General features: G+C 43.5%; 1 protein-coding gene across 5 annotated transcripts in view; it reads left to right on the top strand.

Annotated features, from left to right (window-relative positions):
- HIPK1 (homeodomain interacting protein kinase 1) overlaps window positions 1-19,721 on the top strand; it is a 51,170-nt gene that overhangs the window by 4,328 nt on the left and 27,121 nt on the right. For all 5 annotated transcript variants that reach the window (XM_037038915.1, XM_037038918.1, XM_037038916.1 and 2 more), the window contains exons 2-3: window positions 6,447-7,524; window positions 16,389-16,512. In XM_037038915.1, the coding sequence (XP_036894810.1) occupies window positions 6,449-7,524; window positions 16,389-16,512 (1,200 nt within the window). In that variant the 5' untranslated portion in view covers window positions 6,447-6,448. The remainder of the gene's footprint in view (window positions 1-6,446; window positions 7,525-16,388; window positions 16,513-19,721) is intronic.

Here is a 19,721-nt window from a genome sequence, read left to right on the forward strand (position 1 = left end):
TCTCCCTTGTAACATTCCACCTGCACTGGTCTTTTTCAAACAGGCGAGGACAGCGCCAGGCAGAGAGACGTGCTTGTTCAGCGAGTAGGTGAAATGAATGAGCACGAGTGTAGCGTGCAGTCTTGGGGATGCTGTGGAAGGCTTTGGCAGCAAACCTCTAGCATGAAGCGGTCCGGGGAAGGCTTTCCTGAGGATGTTTGTCAGTGTAAGGCTGTCTAAACAACATTCTAGCTGAAGGAGAAAACCCTCTGATGTACCAGCCTGAATGTGCCAGGTTGCAGTGAGCGGTCCTGGTGGGCGGGCGGCCCTGCTCTGCATGGTCCTTCAGGGATCCATGTTCCCTCTGTCTTGTTGCTCTGCCATCCCATGGACCCCATTTCGTGGTGGAAGCTGGGTCTTCATGGGTCCCTGTGGGGGGCAAAGGGAAAGGAACAGGAGCCCCACCCATGTATCACTTCCTATCCAAGAGAAGGACCGGTGACCCCAGTCTAGCCTGGGATGAAGAAGAGAGCAGTGCCACACAGAAAAGTCAGCAGCAGGCGGGGACCAAAAAAGGATGAGTAGAAGTTAGGAAAAGAGGGGGCTGGGGGGAAATGCAGTCCGGTGAGGGAGCTTGATGTGCGAGGCAGCCAGGGTGGCGGAAGGCAAGGCCTGCCCTGGGCACCCAGGGGAACGGAGCTCTTCTGGAAGAGAGAGCACCCGTAAAGGGCGGATGAGACAAGGCTGCAGCACCAAGCCCCCTCCAGATCTCGCAAGGCCCTGGGATCCAAACTAGAGGTGTTGGGCTTTATCTGAAGGTCTGGTGGGGGCAGGTAGGCGTTTTGAAAAGTTTCCGTTGTAAGAAGGGAGAAAGGAGCATAAGGAGGGTCTTGAGAGTCCCTTGGGGGAGACACTGTAGACTGTTGATGCTAGCGGTCCAGAGCCGTGCAGCGGGGGTAGGGAGAAGTGGGTGCAGTAGACAGAGGTGCTGTTCTAGCGAAAGGATTTTTTGCAAACTTGTCTTGCTTAATTTCTACAGGATGTGTGTTTTTGTTTACATACTTTGATGATAAGAATGCTTTTTATATATCATCTCAGCTAAGACAAGTGCTAGAAGAAATCAATATATAGTATTGATTTTAGGTTATTTACCATTCTTGGACTATAAGATGCACCCCCCCCCATTTGGGAGGAATAATGTGTTAATGCTGCTGTTGAGTTCTGTTTACATTTACATTGGTGAAATATTATGTTATTTATGTTACTAAATATTTTACCACATTTTCTGCTTCAAAAGTTGTTTTCTCTATTTTCCTCTAAAACCTAGGTGTGTCTTATGGTCCAAGAAATATGGTAGATCACCAAGTGTTAAATTATACCTAAGAGGCGAAGCTGACACTAAGCACAAGCAGTAGGAGTATAGTATTGGTGTGTCAGGGGAAAGATGGAAGTTACTGCCCAGACTGGTGTGGCTCAGTGGATTGAGCGCCGGCCTTCAAACTGAAAGGTTGCCAGTTCTATTCCCAGTCCGGGCACGTGCCTGGGTTGCGGGCTAGGCCCCCCCCCCAGTTGGGGGTGTGCGAGAGGCAACCAGCTGATGTTTCCCCTGCAGGGCGATATTTTTTCCCCTCTCTTTCTCCTTCCCTTCTCCCCTGGCTGAAAATAAATCAAATCTTTTTTTTTTTTTTTTATGCTGAAAGTTACTGAAGACTATGGGCAAAACACTGACAGGTAATTACCTTGGTTGTCATACCCAGTTGTTCTGATCCTGGTTATAATATTTGAAATTTTCATAGTAAGATTATCCATCTGTAGTGACTTAGTGTGAGGTACCCAATACAACATTGTCAAATACCTATGACTATTGCAGGGAGTGGGGAAGCTGTTCATTTTACTGTTTTTAAAAGCCTCAGATTCTTGCAAGACTCAGTTCTCTTCTTAGTAGTAAGTACAAGTGCCTTTAGTTTTAGTTTGGGATTAACATGGTGGACAAATTTGTCATTGTATTTCAATGGTTAAACCTTTAGAAAGTCAGGTTTGAAGACTAGTTTATTGCGGGAGGCGGGAGTCAAGGTGCAACATTTTCAGGAAGTTGGAAATAACTTCTGGTTTATTGGAGCTCTTCCCCTGTGAACTGAAAATATTCGTAGTTGAGTTTTGGGAGATTTTTGACTGTGCAGAGGCCTAGTGCCTGTGACACTCCCCAGCCCCGCCCCCACCATTGTTCAAGAGTCAACTGTAACTTCCTTTCCAGAGAGGTCTGATACATAGTAAGTTTCTCCCAGATGTTAACTGTGTTTCATAATTTTCCTTGGGAGGTCTCAGCCAAGAAAAAAAATTACCTCCCCGGTTGCAATTGCAAAGGCAAATTCGATGGAACATAGTATCTTTATCCTGTGTCTAGAAATGGCCGTTTTTAGCTGAACTTCAGAATGTTACATAAATAAGAGTGTTGATTTTTGTAGGCAGCTTTGATTCTCTGTTTTCTTTCCTGGCGCCCACCGAGGTTGGCATGAGCCTCAGCCACGCTGATTTCAGTGCTGCGCACCCTGGCTGTGCGGAAGGCGGGTGAGGCTCTGGGTCATTCTTTTCCTGTGGGTGGACTTAAGTTTGTCTTCCTGAATAAGAATTATATTCATTTTTACACTGAAACATTGAGGAAAATTTTCAAGAACCTGGGCTTTTTGCAGCGCTGTATGTGAAGATTCCAAACCATCAGTGTCAGTTAATTTGTTTACTGGACGAAAAGCTGCCACTCACATCAGTCTGATAAATGCAGTATTTTTAAAAAGTGGCTACTTAGGAACATACTTTTAAAAATTTGACATTACACCTTATGAATTCTTTTCAGTATTATTTTAAGCCCACATATTCCTAGACATAACTACAAACTGCAAATTTTGTATTCCAGTTCTTTTACTAAGTAATTTTACTAAGAGAATGTTCCTGTATGTGCTTATGGTTTTTAAATTAGTAGGTCAACAGACAGTGGAAAACAAATTTTGTAAATCTACTTCCTTTCTTGTTCAAAATTGGCTCAATTTTGATGACATTTTTGTATACATTTTAATAGGTAAATTTTGTAAAGGCACTACTACATAATTTCAGATTTTTCTTCTATTATAATTTAGGGTTTTTTTTCTTTGCAGAGAGTTTTTATTCACAAGAAAGGAGAGGGCCATGATGTGGAGAGAGACACCAGCCGTGAGGGGTGGGGGCTTTGCGCTTTTGTTGGATATAATTGGATTAAAAGGGGGTGTGCTGTTGTGAGGCCCCTGGGCTGTTGGGCGGTTTAACTGGAGGCTGCAGTTTGTCCTAAGGTTATCTTCTGCCTGGGGCTGTGGGGAGTGGTGGGTTCAGTTCTTCCAGTAATTTCCAGCCCTGGAATGACTGCTATGAACCTTGTGACAAAGCTAGATGCCAGGCCTAGTGGCTGTAATTGGCTTTGCAAGTCAACCTTAATTCCTTAAGGTTTTCTGGTGACACCCAGAGTCCCAGGAATTCTAGATACTGGCTGGGAAGACTGGTGAGGAGGGGGCTGTCAACAGAGTCTGGATACCCAGAAGCATGAACATCCTCTCTCCCCACCTCGCAGAGACAGGGCTGGGGGTCATCCAGTGCCCACTGCTCCCCTGGTCGCAAGTCTGAGGAGGCCGGAGGAGAGGGAGGAATAGAGAATGTCCCTGTATGGGCCATCAGAATGTTAGGGTGGTCAGTGACGTGGGCTGCAAAAGAATTCACGAAGAGAAGAAGGTGTAGAGAATAAAGTTTTTATTCACTCTTTGAGAAACGAGAGGGGCATGGTGTAGAGACATACACTAGCCTATCAGAATTTAGTCTCATGTCAGCAGTATAGGAAGAACAAGTTGACTTGTGAATTCATAGCCTTGGAGTTAAATTGCACTGGCTCTAGCCTTTAATTTGCACTTTTTTTCTTTTCAAGGTTCATCTGAATTATGGAAACTCTTGTTTGTAGTAAATGCAGGCTGCATTTTTAGAAATTGAAGGCTGAGGATTTGTTCGTTCCAGCTGTCTAGTCCAGTGCAGATGGTTTTTAGTTGTATTCAGGCACAAAGAAATGTACACATTGCTTTTTTATGTTCAGTAACATTCTTTGCCCTGATTTCTTCCTTTTTAGTTGTATGTTTGTTCTCTTATGAGTAGTAAAATTATACTGTGTATTGGAGTGGAGCATCCCGTTTCTTTAGGACTGCACAGCTGAAAGGCAGGGACATGAAAAACCAAGGCAAACTCTTGGAGATGCTGCAGTTTAATACAAATGGTAGCCACCCGGCAAATGCTGAATGTCTGTATCTAGAGAGCCTGTGGCAGGTTCTGGTGATAGGAAGTAAGTAATAGGACAGATGTGTGGTACCTGCCCCTTCTCATGGAACTTGTCCTGCAACTAGAGTGCAATAAATTATTTCAAGTTATGAGAGAGGGACAGGGCGCTCTGGGAGTGCGTGGGGGGGTGGGACAGGCGTGGTGGGGATCCTGCGGGGAGTGCCTGTGTGTGGTTCCAGCAGGGGTAGAGAAAAATGGCGGGTTTGAGATACACTTAGGAGGTAGAATTGAAGATTTGGCTATAGATTAGATATTGGTAAGGGAGAGGAATGAGCCAGGATACTAACAGTGAATGAGTTCCGGGCACTATTACATGCATGAAGTCTTTACATTCTCACGGTAACTTCCCGAGGGGTAGGTATTGCCATCAGTGTTTTATAGATAAGGAAGCAAAGTCTTTGCCTCCCTGATTTTTGTCTTGAGGTGTCGGGTCTCTGGTGGTGTCTCATAATTGAGAGAGAAACCTGGGGTTAGGTGGAGGCTCAGCTTAATTTCGAATTTGAGGTGTCTTTAAGATAGCCAAGTTGTAGTGTGAACTGCTATTTTGGAAATAAGGATTTGTGATTCAAGAGAGAAATCTAGGTTGGGGATGGAGATCTGAGAACCTTTTGCACATGATTCATCCTGGGAGGTGGTTATTGAAAGGGAGAAAGTATGGAGCGAGAGGAGGGATTGGTATAAAGCTCCAAGGCATCCGAAGGCTCTACTGCTGAGAAGAGAGAAGATAAATATATGAAATGGCTTGGATGCAATGTCAGGTGTTTGGGCTTTGTTCTGAATGTGTCCGCTTTGGGTTTAGTCTTCGGACAATCGAGCCTGAGGTGACAATGGGACAGAAAGGTGGTCTGCCTTTCCCTCTTTTTAAAAAATATTTTATTTATTTATTTGTAGAGGGAGGGAAAAACAGAAGGAGAGAAACATCAATGTGTGGTTGCCTCTCACATGCCTCCCACCAGGGACCTGGCCCACAACCCAGGCTTGTGCCCTGACTGGGAATCGAACCAGTGACCCTTTCTTTTGCCGTCCGGCACTCAATCCCCTGAGCCATGCCAGCCAGGGCTCCTCTTACTTTTCTAAGAATAATATCCTGTGTTTCTTAAGATTTTGTCCAGGCTTTGTGTCATCCGGATTGCCTTCTTCTGGTCAGTTTCCCAACGGTCCTTTTACAGTGCAGTGGACAAAACTAGACACTATTCTGTGCGTGATCTGAGCAGAATGGGTAGCCTTCACATTATCTGCCACGTTCTGGTCACTGTTTCCATGAATGTTGTTTAAGATTAAGTTAGCCTTTGACGTGAGGGGAACGTTATAACATAATGTTTCTCTTACCAACCGAAGGTGGTTTTCATACATTGTAGTGCTAAACCTTGTCTCTCATCCTGGTGCTTCGTGCTTGTCGTGTTTTGGATCTAAGGAGGAGTCTATATTTGTGTTAAATTTAATCTGCTGGGTTTGCCTTGTGGTTTCTACCCTACGGTGATCTTTTCTGGACCTGTTATTTAGTATATGGAGCATCCGGCCCAAATTCGGTTCATCTGTGCATTTTATAAGTATGCCATCCATGTCTAACTTTAAATAATTGTTGAAACAGTTAATCGGGGCAGGAGTGAAGACAGACCTGTGAAGTGAGCTCTGTGGCCACAGAGCCTGGGTTTGAATCACAGTGCTGCCTGCCACTTAATAAGCTGTGTTGTTTTGGGCAAATTAGTTTAACCGCTCTGTCCCTTAGTTTCCTCATCTAGACAATGGAAATAACAATAGTTTCTGTTTCAAAGGGTTGTGGTGAGGATTAAGTGAGTAACACATGTGAAGAGCTTAGACTACTTAGGCAGTAAGTGATCAATCATCTTAACTGTTATGTTATTTTTTATAAACCATCATAGATGTTTCTACTCCTTTCACCATATGTCCTATTATTGCTGCATTTCAAAGAGTGATTAGGGTTGTGTAATTAGACCATAAAGTTTATTCCTCTATAATAGGAAACATATTTTGGAAAATGCATAACCTGAAACCCAGCCAGATGTGTTTACTTGTGGTTCTTCTAAACTAAAAGTTTTCCTGGACGCTAATTGAGGGGTTGTTTAAAACCGAGGGTCTGAGTCTTCCTCTCTCTCCTGCAGGTATGGCATCACAGCTGCAGGTGTTCTCCCCCCCATCAGTGTCGTCCAGTGCCTTCTGTGGTGCGAAGAAGTTGAAAATAGAGCCCTCCGGCTGGGATGTTTCTGGACAGAGCAGCAACGACAAATACTATACCCACAGCAAACCCCTCCCCGCCGCACAAGGGCAAGCCAGCTCCTCGCACCAGGTAGCGAATTTCAACATCCCTGCTTATGACCAGGGCCTCCTCCTCCCCGCCCCCGCGGTGGAGCACATCGTTGTGACGGCCGCGGACAGCTCGGCCAGTGCTGCCCCGTCCACCTTCCAGAGCAGCCAGACCCTGACTCACAGGAGCAACGTTTCTTTGCTTGAGCCCTATCAAAAATGCGGACTGAAAAGAAAAAGTGAGGAAGTGGACAGCAACGGTAGCGTGCAGATCATAGAAGAACACCCCCCTCTCATGCTGCAAAACAGGACTGTGGTGGGTGCTGCCGCCACGACCACCACTGTGACCACGAAGAGCAGCAGTTCCAGTGGAGAAGGGGATTACCAGCTGGTCCAGCATGAGATCCTGTGCTCTATGACCAACAGCTACGAAGTCTTGGAGTTCCTGGGCCGGGGGACGTTTGGGCAGGTGGCCAAGTGCTGGAAGCGCAGCACCAAGGAGATCGTGGCCATTAAAATCCTGAAGAACCACCCCTCGTACGCCAGACAGGGGCAGATCGAAGTGAGCATCCTTTCCCGCCTCAGCAGTGAGAATGCCGATGAGTACAATTTTGTGCGTTCTTACGAGTGCTTTCAGCATAAGAATCACACCTGCCTCGTGTTCGAGATGCTGGAGCAGAACTTATATGATTTTCTAAAGCAGAACAAGTTCAGCCCACTGCCACTCAAGTACATCAGACCGATCTTGCAGCAGGTGGCCACGGCCCTGATGAAGCTCAAGAGCCTTGGTCTGATCCATGCCGACCTTAAGCCAGAAAACATAATGCTGGTCGATCCAGCGCGCCAGCCCTACCGAGTGAAGGTCATCGACTTTGGTTCTGCTAGTCACGTTTCCAAGGCTGTGTGCTCAACCTACTTACAGTCACGTTACTACAGGCAAGTGGCGAGTGCTGGAAAGCTAACCTTAGACTCAAGATCTTTCTCTATATTTAATACATGTTTACATAGGGATACATTGAATTTATTTACAGGTTCCAAGATACAAATAGAGAAATAATTTAGTTCATGTGTGTGGCATTCCTATAAGTGGCACTATTTTATAACTGAAATCTTATTTAACAATGGAAAGATTAATTCAGTCTGATCTGAAGGTTATTCCTAGTTGAATTATGTCACTGACCCTTGAACAAACAGGGCAGTTAGGGGGAACCTGCATGTAACTTATGACTCCCCCAAAACTTAAGTTGGTTTCAGTATCCGCAGGAGATTAGTTCCAGGACCCCTGCTGATACCTTTCAGATGCTGGAGACCGTTTTATGAAAAGGTGTGAAGTAGATGAATGCATACAGTTGGTCCTCCGCACTACGGGACTCCCAGCGTCAGATTGAAAACAATGCAGATATTTATTGAGAAAAAGTCTGCCCAGAAGTGGGCCCTTGAGTTCAAACCCTGTTCAAGTGTCAACTGGACTAGCGTCTAGTTTTCTTCAGTGTTGTTATACCCAATTTTCCCACTTAAAAGATTTTAAATATGTAAAGATGTTTACTTACTTGGAATGAATTTGGGCATAGGCTGCTATTTTTTCTTTTTTTTTATGCTGCTGCTTTTTCTAAGTTCCTATCCTGGCAGATGAGATGCCTTGGGAATAATTCCCAAAATGTTGCTGAATAAACTGCAGCAACATTTTATTCTTTCACATTTGCTGCCTTGCCTCATAAAGGGAATTGGATTGGATGATTGCTAAGTCTCCTCCTGTTTCAACATTCTCTCTAATACTTTGATAACTGACTTGGTTACCCTACAGTGGTCTTCACTCAAGTGAAGTGCTGGTTTTCACACGGGTGGGCGGAAGTGGGTTTGCAAATGTAAGTATGCAAAACAGTTTATTCTGGTATATTATTTATTACCTATTTGATCAGGCTGGCCGAAAAGTCCGTTGCATTTTTTCTGTACAATGGCTGTAGTAGTGCTCAGTTGTCTTTAACTTCACTCGAAACAATTTTGTTAGATTGTATTGTATAGCTGTCATATTAGCGTGTGTTTTAAAAAAACTTACCAAATCGGTGAATTTTTGCGTAGCCATTTTAATATTAGGAAGATGAAAGAAGATACACAACATTTTGGTGTGTTATGCTTTAGGTAAAAACGCAACTGAAACACTAAAAAAGATTTATGTAGTGTATGGAGAAGGTGCTGTGACTGATCAAAAGTGGCCTGCGGAGTTTCCTGGTACTACTGACATCTTGGCCAAATAACCCTCTGCTGTGGGGCTGGCTCATGCAATGGAAGGTGTTTGTTTAGCGGCACCCCTGGCCTCTATGCAGTAGAAGCCAATAGCAGGAGAGAGCTGGCATACTCAAAACCTCCAGATCAATGAAGTTATTGATGAAAATGAAAAACGTGTCTTTTATTTTAATGAAAAAATTAAGTGGACTCTTTGGCCAGCCCCAAATTATTTTCCATACAGACAACTCTGGTCTGTCCATCCCTGTACAATTCTGTCTGTACTATGATCAAGGACTATTAGTGAAGGAAGAAAGGAAAGCCTTTTTTTTTTTATCTCATTGAATATTTCTAGAGAGAGGAAGGGAGAACGAGAGAGAGAAACAGAGTCAGAGAAACATCCATTTGTTGTTCCACTTATTGATGCACTCATTGGTTGCTTCTTGTATGTGCCCTGACCGGGGATCGAACCCACAACCTTGGCTTATCAGGACCAGCCTCTAACCCACTGAGCTACCCAGCTAGGGAGAGGGGGAAAAGCCTTTTAAAAATGGACAGGACATTTATTTATCTAAGTATAATTGTAGTAAAATTTACCTCACATGAGGTTTACCATTTTAATAATTTATTTTAAGAGTACCATTTCATTGTCATGAAATACATTCATGGTATTGTGTAACCATCACCACTACTTCCAAAATTTTTTCAGAACCCAAAACAGGAACTCTGTAACCGTGGAGTAGTAACTCTACCTTTCCCCCCACCCCTGTTAACCTCTATTTGACTGTTTCTGTGAGTTTGCCTGGTCTATATACTGCATATAAGTGAAAACGTATATTTGTTTCATTGTGCCTGGCTTATCTTACTGTATATCCATACTGTAACATGTATCAGCATTTCATTCCTTTTCATGACCAAATAATATGCCATTGCACGTACATACCACTTTTTGTTTATCCATTCATTTGTTGATGGACACTGGGTTGTTTTCAGTTTTTTGGCTGTTCTTTGGCAATGAACAATGGTATTCAATTGCCAAAGTCTCTGTGTTCAGTTCTCTGGGTGTACAGTTGGAAGTAGAATGGCTGAGTCACATGGTAATCCTGTGCTCGCGGTTTTGAGGAGACACCTGTTCCCCTCAGCTGCTGCGCTGCTTTACATCCCATCAGCGGTGCGTGAGGATTCTGGTTTCTCCACGTCCTCACCAACACTCGTCATTTTCTGTTTTTTTTTAAATTGTAGTTATCTTTATGTATATGAAGTGATACCTCATTGCGGCTTTGATTTGCATTTCCCACATGATTAGTGATGTTGAACATCTTTTCACATGTCTATTGCCCGGCCATCTGTTTATCTTCTTTGGAGAAATGTCTGCCTAAGTCCTTTGTCCATTTTTTAAATTTTTTTTGTGGTTGTTGTTTTTGAGTTGTAGGAGTTCTTTGTCTATTCTGGGTATTAACTCTCTTATCAGATATATGATTTGTAGAGTTTTTTTCCCATCCATGGGGATGACTTTTCACTGTTGTTTCCACAAAAGTTTTAAACTGTGAAGTCTAATTTGTCAGTTTTTTCTTTTGTTGTTTGTGTTTTTAGTATCATGTCCAAGACATCATTTCCAAACCAATATTATGAAGCTTTTCCCTTGTGTTTTCTTCTAAGATTTTTATGGTTTGAGCTCTTATATTTAGGTCTTTGACCCATTTTTCAGTTAATTCGTGTGTATGGTGCCAAGTAAGAGTCCCATTTTATCCTTTTGCATGTGGGTACTCCGTTTTCCCAGCATCGTTTGCTGAAAAGACTCCTTTCTCCACTCAATGGTTTTGACGAGTGTCAAGAGGAGGGTTTATCCTCACACTCGTCAAAACCCTTTGACCATACATGTGAGGGTTTCTTTCTGGGCTGTCTGTGCTACTCCATTGGCCTATATATCTGTCTTTATGCCAGTACCACGCTGCTTTGATTACTTGTAGCTTCGTAGTAGGTTTTGAAGTCAGGAAGTAGGAGACCTCCAGCTTGATTCTCTTTCCAGGTTGTTTGGCGGTCTCAAGGAGTCCCTCGAGGTCCACCTGAGTTGTAGGATGGGTTTTTCTATTTCTACAAAAAAACTTCATTGCTTTTTGATAGGGATCACACTGAATCTGTAAATCCCTTTGGTTAGTATTGACATTGGAACAACATTGTCTTCCAGTCTACTTTCTGCTGTTTTTATTTTTTGCTTTATAGTTTTATGAAGCTGTGCTGTTTCTCCTTGAGTGAGATAGAGGAACAAGTCCCTAGAGCCTTTGGTTTCTGGTTTCAAGTTGTGTTGGACAACTTGGCTAATGTTGAGGATCTCACCTCCATTTATTTATTCATGACTTGGGAGACTTAGGTCCCAGGTTGCTTCTAATCTTCTCCTTTGAGCATCCCGCTGCCACCCCCCGCCCCCACACCCACATACGCATGCGCACACACACACAGCACATTTACAGGTGCACGGAAGACTGCAGAGCTGCGTGTCATTCTGAGCCCTGGGGAGGAAGGAGAGCACAGCTGAGGGCTGGAGCTGTTGCCTTCTGGATCTCTCGTCTGGTTGGGGTCTGCAGGTGTCTTTAACTGTCTGCCCTTTCACAAGCAAAGTGCATTCTCTTGTGGTGACCGACACAATTTTAACATTGAAAAAGAGCAGTAGGTCTAAGATTATTCATGAAATAATTGTTGATGGAATTTTCTCTTAAAGGGAATCAGAAATTTGAGGGCTGAAAAACAGTTCTCACTACTTGGCTTTTGCTGGTATGAAATTTGAATAACTTTCAGTTGCTGGTCTTTGCCTCTGTTAAATTTAATTTAAGCTGTCATTTGAGTAATTTGGTTCTGTTTTGTTTTTATAAAAAATATGTTTTTCAAAATTAAAAAATACTGTAAAAATTTATTTATTTTTAGAGAGAGGGGAAGGGAAGGAGGGAGAGAAATATCAATGTGAGAGAGAAACATCAGCTGATAGCCTCGTGCATGTGCCTCGACCAGGGACCGATCCCGCAGTGCAGGCGTGTGCTCTGGCTGCAATGGATCTGGCAACCCTTTGCTTTGTGGGACAAAGCCCAGCCAACTGAGCCACGCCGGTCAGAGTCAATTTTCAGAATTTTAAATACACTGGCAATTATTCTTCAACAAAGCCCTGTAAATCCGTTGCACCTAGTTGTTGACTGTATAAGAAATTTTACACAGTTTACCCCTTAGAAACAGTTCATTCTGTACATTACTGAGTAAGGGCTATGCATTCTGAGGTTCAGTATCCAGGGCTTGACACTGTTTAAGATTCAACATGAATGCTCTGGAGTGTCACGGTAACACTCAGTACTGAGCCTGAGGCCAGTGCAATAGCAGCCCAGGCACTCCTCCATTGTTACTTTTATCCACCGTGCCCTCCTGTTGCCTTGTTGCCTTATCAGAGTGCATTAGGCCCTTGCCCTCTTGCCTTTCAGAAAACCTCTGAAATCCTTCTGGCCAGTGAAGCATTCTGGCCCCAAGGATGCCTTCCTCTCACCCTCCTTTTTAGTTGACATTGTTGCATCTTGCTGATAACACGCCAGAATGTTACCATTTGACACGCATTTTGCCACTGAGTTGTCTCTGTTGGCCATGGGCATGACTGAATGGTTCAGGCAGTGGAAACAACACGCTCTGTTTCCTGGTCCACTGTACGTGCAAATAGAGACTGATTCCAAGAAAAGTTGCTGTCTTCGGGGTTTGAGTTTAGGCACGAATGTTTTCCATGCTTAGAAGCACAATGCTTCAGCATTCTGAACAAACTAGCAGGCCTTCATGTAAAGCTGAGATCGCTTTATTTGTTCTGTAGGGAAGGACGAGGTCTAGAGAAGAAAAGCATATTTTCACTTTATCCTAGAGAAACAAACAGTCCAGTCCAGTTTCATCTAAGCCACAGATGTAGGAAGTGTGACTCTGTGTAACATCTCTGATGTCGTCAGTTTGGTGCCCCTGCAACAGGCAGGAAGAAGCCAGTGCGTTCAGGGAAGTGCGTGGAGGATTGCTGTTAGGCGATTCTGACCCCTGCTTGCCTGGGTTCTAGTGAAATAAAAAGCTTTATGACCTTAGAGGAATTCTCCGATTTAAAGAAGTTTGAGGTTGGGAAATCGAGAGGCAGGGATTGCTGTTTCTACCACCTGGTTGTAGTAATTAGACCCTGTTTAGTACTTGTTCTTTAAGGGTGGGATGTATGTTCAAAGAGGAAACCACTGTGTCCAAAGTAGAATTAATGCCATTTTTCTACTAAAGTGAACACTGCCAGTCTCCTCCCCCTCTTTCCTATGCTTTAGTGAGTAATTTTTTTACTGTTCAGCCGTTAGAACGTCAGCTGGAAAGGGACCGACACAAGTTGTTCTCTAACTCAGGCTCCGTTTTTACAGATGAAGCAGAACCAGAGTACAGTGTCTAGAGTTTATACTAAGGGACTGAGAAATAGTGGAGGCCAAGGGGAAGGATGATACAGTAACAAGAATATTACCAAGCATTATAATCTGAGTTCAGAGTTTAAAACATTCATTCTGGAGGTAAACGTGCTCTAACTAAATGACTCCTCTCTCTTCAGTAAAAGAAAAGAACTCAGTCTGTTTGCTTCCAAGAGCTTAGGTACGTCTGCCGCTTCTAGGCTGGAATGATAGTGGCAATCCCTCAGCAGACTGAACAGCCTTATTTTCATTTTAGTTTACTTTGATTGCTTTCATAGTTTTCTTCCCTTTTGATACCCTTTTGCATGGTTGATGTTACTGTTCGGAGGGGGCTTTGGCTGGAAATCCTTCGCTGCTCTCACTACTGCTCCAGAAGCGGGTGAGACTAAATGGAAAAACTGATTCCAGGCAGTCTTCAGGGCTTTTTGTGGAACAGGGCTTGGGGCTGGAATTAGTGTGCTTCTTAGTTTCTCTGAGACTTCAAGCTTTATCACATATTGTTGCTACCTTTTTAAAGAAGTAAGTTACTGGGTTCCAGGCCCCTCCCTGTGACCTACCTTTTGGATTTTAAAATGTCTTCCTGGTGGAGTGGGGACGGCAGAATCAGTCGCTCTCTTCAAGCGATGCCTAGGAATGCTCTAAGCCCAGTTTTTACCTTGGCACAACGCCACTTGCATTTTCCCTGCTAGCTGTTTTTGGCACTGTCGTGAACTTGCAAATTAATGATTCTGCTCACTGGAAGTAAAAATTTTGTTCCATTTACATTTGAGAAAAGCTTTTATGTTTCTGGGTCCTCTTACCCTCTCGTTTATTGATGCTATCGAACTTGGGCTGTCTTAAAAACGTGCCATAGCGGTTGGGATTTAATCGAACTTTGAAATTCCATCCATGGTGTAGCTGCAGCCACCTGCAGTGGGCGGATCACTTTTGGTGGCTGTTTCTCTGGCTAGCAAAGCCACCGTTTGCATCAGAGAGTAGAAAAACTGTCCCTTAAGTGGTTCCTCCCAACGCTGTCACCTATTGTCAGTCGTGAAGGGGCTGGATCTCTGGCTGTTTCTCTGCAAGATCAAGAAAGCTTGCCCTGGCTGGTGTAGCTCAGTGGATTGAGTGTGGGCCTGTGAAGCAAAGGATCGTGGTTCGATTCCCAGTCAGGGCACATGCCTGGGTTCCAGGCCAGTTCCCAGTGGGGGAAACATGAGAGGCAACCATACATTGATATTTCTCTCCCTCTCTCCTTCCTTTCCCCTCTTTCTGAAAATAAATAAATAAAATATTTTTTTAAAAAAGAAAGAAAGCTTCCAGACCCTGTGGAGTCCTCTCATTTACCCTGTTTTCTCAGAAATGTACTCAGGGAGGATGTTCTTGCTTAGGGGACTATCTTTATACTCTTCCCCTACTTGATCTTTGCCCCTTGCTCCTCCTAGGCCCTCAGGAGGAGACAGAGTCTGTTTGATGGTTCTTAATGGTGAGATCTGCTTTCCATTTATCTCCTGTTAAATGAGGGATCTGGGTGTGGTGTCCTTACAGATTAGGAAGTTATTTGGAGAAGTTGCTAAGGTGTTTAAGAAACTGCCTGGGTTTCGTCATGTACTGATTGTGTGGCCTTGGGCAACATACTGAACCTCTCAGTGCCCAGTTTCTTCATCAGGAAAATGCAAATGATGCTGTATTGCATAGGATCTGAGGTACCCTTGATTAGAGGGCAACATTAAGGGACAATGAGAAAGTAAAAACACTGCCATGAAACTAAAATACACTGTCATTTGCAAGGAACTTCTTCATTTCAGAGATGTTAAAATGTATAAAACTGTGCATCTTAGAATTACCGGTAGTGACTTCTCGGTGATGATACCCACTTTCACAAGATTGTTGTCAGGATTATGTGACTCCACACTTGATAGTGCACGGCACGGAGCACTGTGTGTCATCTCAGTGTTATTGATAACAGTGGTGCCTGTTTGGATCATTCCCTTTCTGAATCGTGTCTGTCTGGAGTTTAGTCACCTTTGACAAATGCCCTGTAACGCGTACCGCCATGCCAAAGAGATTTTTGTAGATGGGCGTATACTTCACTTTTACTTGTTTAGAGTCAGTGGGATACACTCAGCCCCAGAGCCCCCTGCCAGGGTTCACGTTCCGGCTCTGCCACTGACTCTGTGATTCAGGGCAGGTCACGTAGTGTGTTTGCCTCAGTTTCCTCCTCCATAAGTGAGGATAACGATTTTGCCTTGGATGTGTTCACATATATAAAGCTCTAAGTTTATGACATTAGTTTTCTTTTTAAGCATTAGTAGAAGTGAATATTTCTAAAAGTATACAAAGAATTCAAAGTTTTAAAGTGATGCTAACGTAGTATGATCGTAATAGTTCACGTTATATCCAACCCTTATATAGTACTTTACATGTGCCAGGTACCAGAGCTTTGATACTTACTGTTATCAATTGCTTATTCGTATAAGCCATATAACACAGACATTAAGTAATTGCCTACAGCCATTAAGAGTGGAGCGAGGATCTGACCCCTGATAGGCTGGCTCCAGAGTCCCGCCCACGCTCAGCCTCTCCGTCTCTACAGGAGGCATTTCCGTCTCAGAGAGGTATTTATTGACCAGGCTGTTTAATCGTTTTTTTCATAATTAAAAAGGTACTAGGAGTAAAAAGAACAACTCCGTGATTCCTTATTCATGATTTCAACATTCAGAAAGCTCTAAAAACTAAAAATCTTTTTCTCAGTTTGGTATAAGCTCATTTATTGGCAAGACCTGACTTGAACCTGTGTAAGGCTGTTGAAAGTCTTTATTTAGCTGTCTTAGTATGACTGCTTATGTGCTTTGTGGCAGAAATATTTGTGTATTTGATTATGAGTGCTTTTCTAAACTCCTTTGGAATTATTATGTAATATGTAGTATATACATGGTAGTATCTTTCTGAAATACAGAAAGTTCTGAATTTCAAAAACGCATCTGGCCCCAAGAGTTTCAAATGATGGATTGTATACCAAAGCACATTTTCAGTTCAGTTAAATCAGTGTATCTTTAGTTGATATTAAAACAGGATTTGGTCAGCATCGTTCATTTTCCCAAATAACATGTGTTTTTTTAATCTTTTTTTTTTTTTTTTTTTTGCTAGAGCCCCTGAAATTATCCTTGGACTCCCGTTTTGTGAAGCTATTGACATGTGGTCATTGGGCTGTGTGATAGCTGAGCTGTTCCTGGGGTGGCCTCTTTACCCTGGTGCTTCAGAGTATGATCAGGTAAGAGTGTTTATTAGATGGAAACAGAAGGAAGTATTTACTAGTGAAATAGAGTCTAATTTTTTAAAGACTAGAAATTTTACTACCTGCTTTTTAGTCTGAAGTTACGTTTGCAGTTCTACAATTAAAACGGGATTTTATTTTATATTGCTTTAGATTGGTACTTTTCCCAATCTGTAATGATTTATTAGAGTATTAACTTAGGTGAAATTAAGGCAAACTGTGAGTGGAAAGTAAAGAAGAGGATTTGGGAGTTTAAGAGTACACGGGCTCATTCACACCTGTCACTTGTGTCGTACATGCCACACAGTGAAGTACGTGCTCTCTGCGTACTAAAGCACGCTGGGCCCGGACTTGGAAGTGGACAGTGGGTCGGCGTGAAATTGGGTTTGGGGGGGACGCATGGGCCTCGAAAAGCATTGCGATGAATGACCTGTATCTCAAACAGACAAGCTTTAGATGATATGCTGCGTTTCCTAAGGAGCTGGTCCTGAGGGGAAAAGGTGTGCCAAGGAAATAAATTGTGGATTCTCATTTTTTGTTCTTTAGAAAAAGTGGTGCTTAGACCGCTTAAGGAGGCTTTACGCTTTTCGTGGGCACTGCCTGTGTCATTCAGCGTATCAGCAGTTGTTGACGTGGTGTCTGGCACACAGATGCATGAGATTTGGGGGAGAGGGTTTTTCTTTTCTTTTTTCAATTTGAAAGTCACAGACAATATGACTTCCTATAATTAGCTTAGGAGAAAAATGAAGAACCCACGGGTAGTAGGAAGAAGCAAGAGTCTTTTGATGAAACACTGGGTTACCGTGCATCTCCATTGCTTTCTCACGGCAGAGCATGTATGTGGCAGAGACTTGGAATGCGCATGCCTGAAGCTAGGTTCCTCTTACGTTCCGTAACTAGGTCACTTGCAGGGCAGTTCTTGCCACAGCAGTTAGCTGTGCCCCAAACAAGTGCGGTGCTGGTCTGTTCCCTTCTCACAGATCTTTATCCTGGTCTTCATTGCAAGGAGGGCACTGCCATGGGCTCTTGGCCAGGGGTTCTTGTCCAAGGTTTCTGGTTTGGTTGACAACATCTTGCTCTCGCCAGCTTCTGTCATCACAGCTTGAGATACGATGACCGATTTCAGTCCAAGGAACCTGATGACGAGCATTGAAGGGACGAGTAGCCAATCCGCGGCATCAGGATGATTCTTTTTGCTTTTGATAAGGTGATAAGGAAACCTGCAGGCCCTGATCTGGTGGTTCTTATTATGAAACAAAAGGTTTTCTGGAATTTCTAAAAGGACACAAGAGCAAAACAATTCTTTTCCCAGTTTAGCCTAGAATTTTGACTGCTTGATCTATTTTAGAGTAGGTGTCACATTTATCAACTTATAAATATTTGACTCTCTGGGCATGTCTTTGAATGAAACAATGAGTTGCCCATGTCGTAAGTAACCAGTTACATTGTACTTTGTGATGTTTTCATCTTCTGTCTTGTGAGAAGCAAGTCACCTTCCTTATTTTACAACAGTGATGAAGAGTATGAGGGAGATTAAATGACCCATAGCCAGTTAGTTGAACCAAGCTACTGATTCTCCTTTTGGGGCCTTAGAGCCTTTTGAGAATTTGATGAAGCTATGGATCGCCTCAGAAAAACATACGCGCAAAGTTTTGTCTACAAATTGAGGGGATTCGTAGACTCCTGCCTAAGAAACCTTGCTCTGAGCCGTCACGACTGCCCAGTGCCACCTCTAGCCCAAATGTTCTGTGGCACCTCTTCAACCTTAGTGAACAGCTTGGTATCATGAAGTTTCCCAGGAAGTGGAACCAAATAAAATTAGATTTAGAAGCAGAGGTACGGCTGGGGCTTTCCTTGTGGAGAAAGGATCTGATAATTTGGAGAATTTTTGTGTGGTGCATAAATGTGGAACTGTGGGTGGCGGGAGGAAGCTGTTTCCCACGCCGAGTGAGTAGGATGCGCTGTGGCAGAGCAGGGCGGTTTGCCGCACATCTCAGTTGTGCAAAGGTTCCTGTGGCAGCATCCTTATTCTTACAGATGAGTGTGTTTGCAAACAGCTTTGTTGAGATACAACTCACGATTTACCTCAGCCATTGACAGTGTAACATACAGTTCAGTGGTTTTGGTGTGTTCCCAGGGTTAGGAGCAGTAACGACAGTTTTAGAACACTGTCATCACTGTTTGTGGTCAACCCTCATTCTCCCCGAGTCTCTGCCCTAGGCAGCTGCTGAGGGAGAACCCCCAAAACTTGAGCTCGTCAATTTTAGTTTTGGCAGTTAATCTGAAGAGCTGATGTGTATGTAGCCTTGTCCAGATTCATAAGAGCTTTATTTAGCAGGGAGAACTGGGCCAGGAGGAGCCCCACACCACCTCCAGGACAGGGTCCCTTTCTAAAACCATAGGGAGTGTGTAGTCGTATAGAGACCGGAGAGAACAAGGCACTCCTAACTGAGGTAAATGATAACACCAGGCACTTATACTCTGTGTATTCATTAATGTCCCTCCTGGGACGTGACGCTCGTCTCTGGGTGGCTTTCTGGGTAGTCAGCCAAATGTGGGTTTGCAGAGAGTTCAAAGGTCACAGAGAGTTCAACATTTCCCAGGTGCCTTTGCTGCGGGAGCCATATTGCATCTCTAAAGTGAGTTCATCTAGCAACCACTAATCTACTTTCTAGCTCTAGATTTGACTATTCTGTTCTAGTGTATCATAGTCATCACCAAATGTGGTTGCTTGCGTGGGCTTCTTTTACTCAGCATAATGTTTTTCGTCCATGCTGTAGCATGGGTCACAACTTCATTCCTTGTTGTGGCTGAATTTACTCCTCTGCGTGTGTGTATATTTTGGCCGTGTGAATAGTGATGCTGTGAACAGTGGTGTGCAGTGTTTAAAGTCCATTTTCAGGTTTTTCGCATATGTGCATAGTTAGAGGCAGAATCGCTGGGTTGTGTGATAGATCCACATCTAACCACCACACTGTTTCCCACAGTGCTTATCCATTTACATTCCCATCAGCAATGTGTGGGAGTTCTGATTTCTTTTTCTCTTTTTAATTGGAAGGACAACATTAATTCCTTTTAGTTTTAACTTATAAAAGTAATGCATGAAAAACATGGAACGTGAGTTTGTGTCCTTGCGCAGGGCCATGCTAACCTGCCCTGCCCTTCCCATTCCAGTGTGCGCGCTGCCGAAGCGAATGCGGGCGTTT

This window comes from Sturnira hondurensis, unplaced genomic scaffold (genome assembly GCF_014824575.4).
Source record: "Sturnira hondurensis isolate 20B ecotype Veracruz unplaced genomic scaffold, ASM1482457v3 Scaffold0024822, whole genome shotgun sequence".
NCBI classification, from domain to species: domain Eukaryota; kingdom Metazoa; phylum Chordata; class Mammalia; order Chiroptera; family Phyllostomidae; genus Sturnira; species Sturnira hondurensis.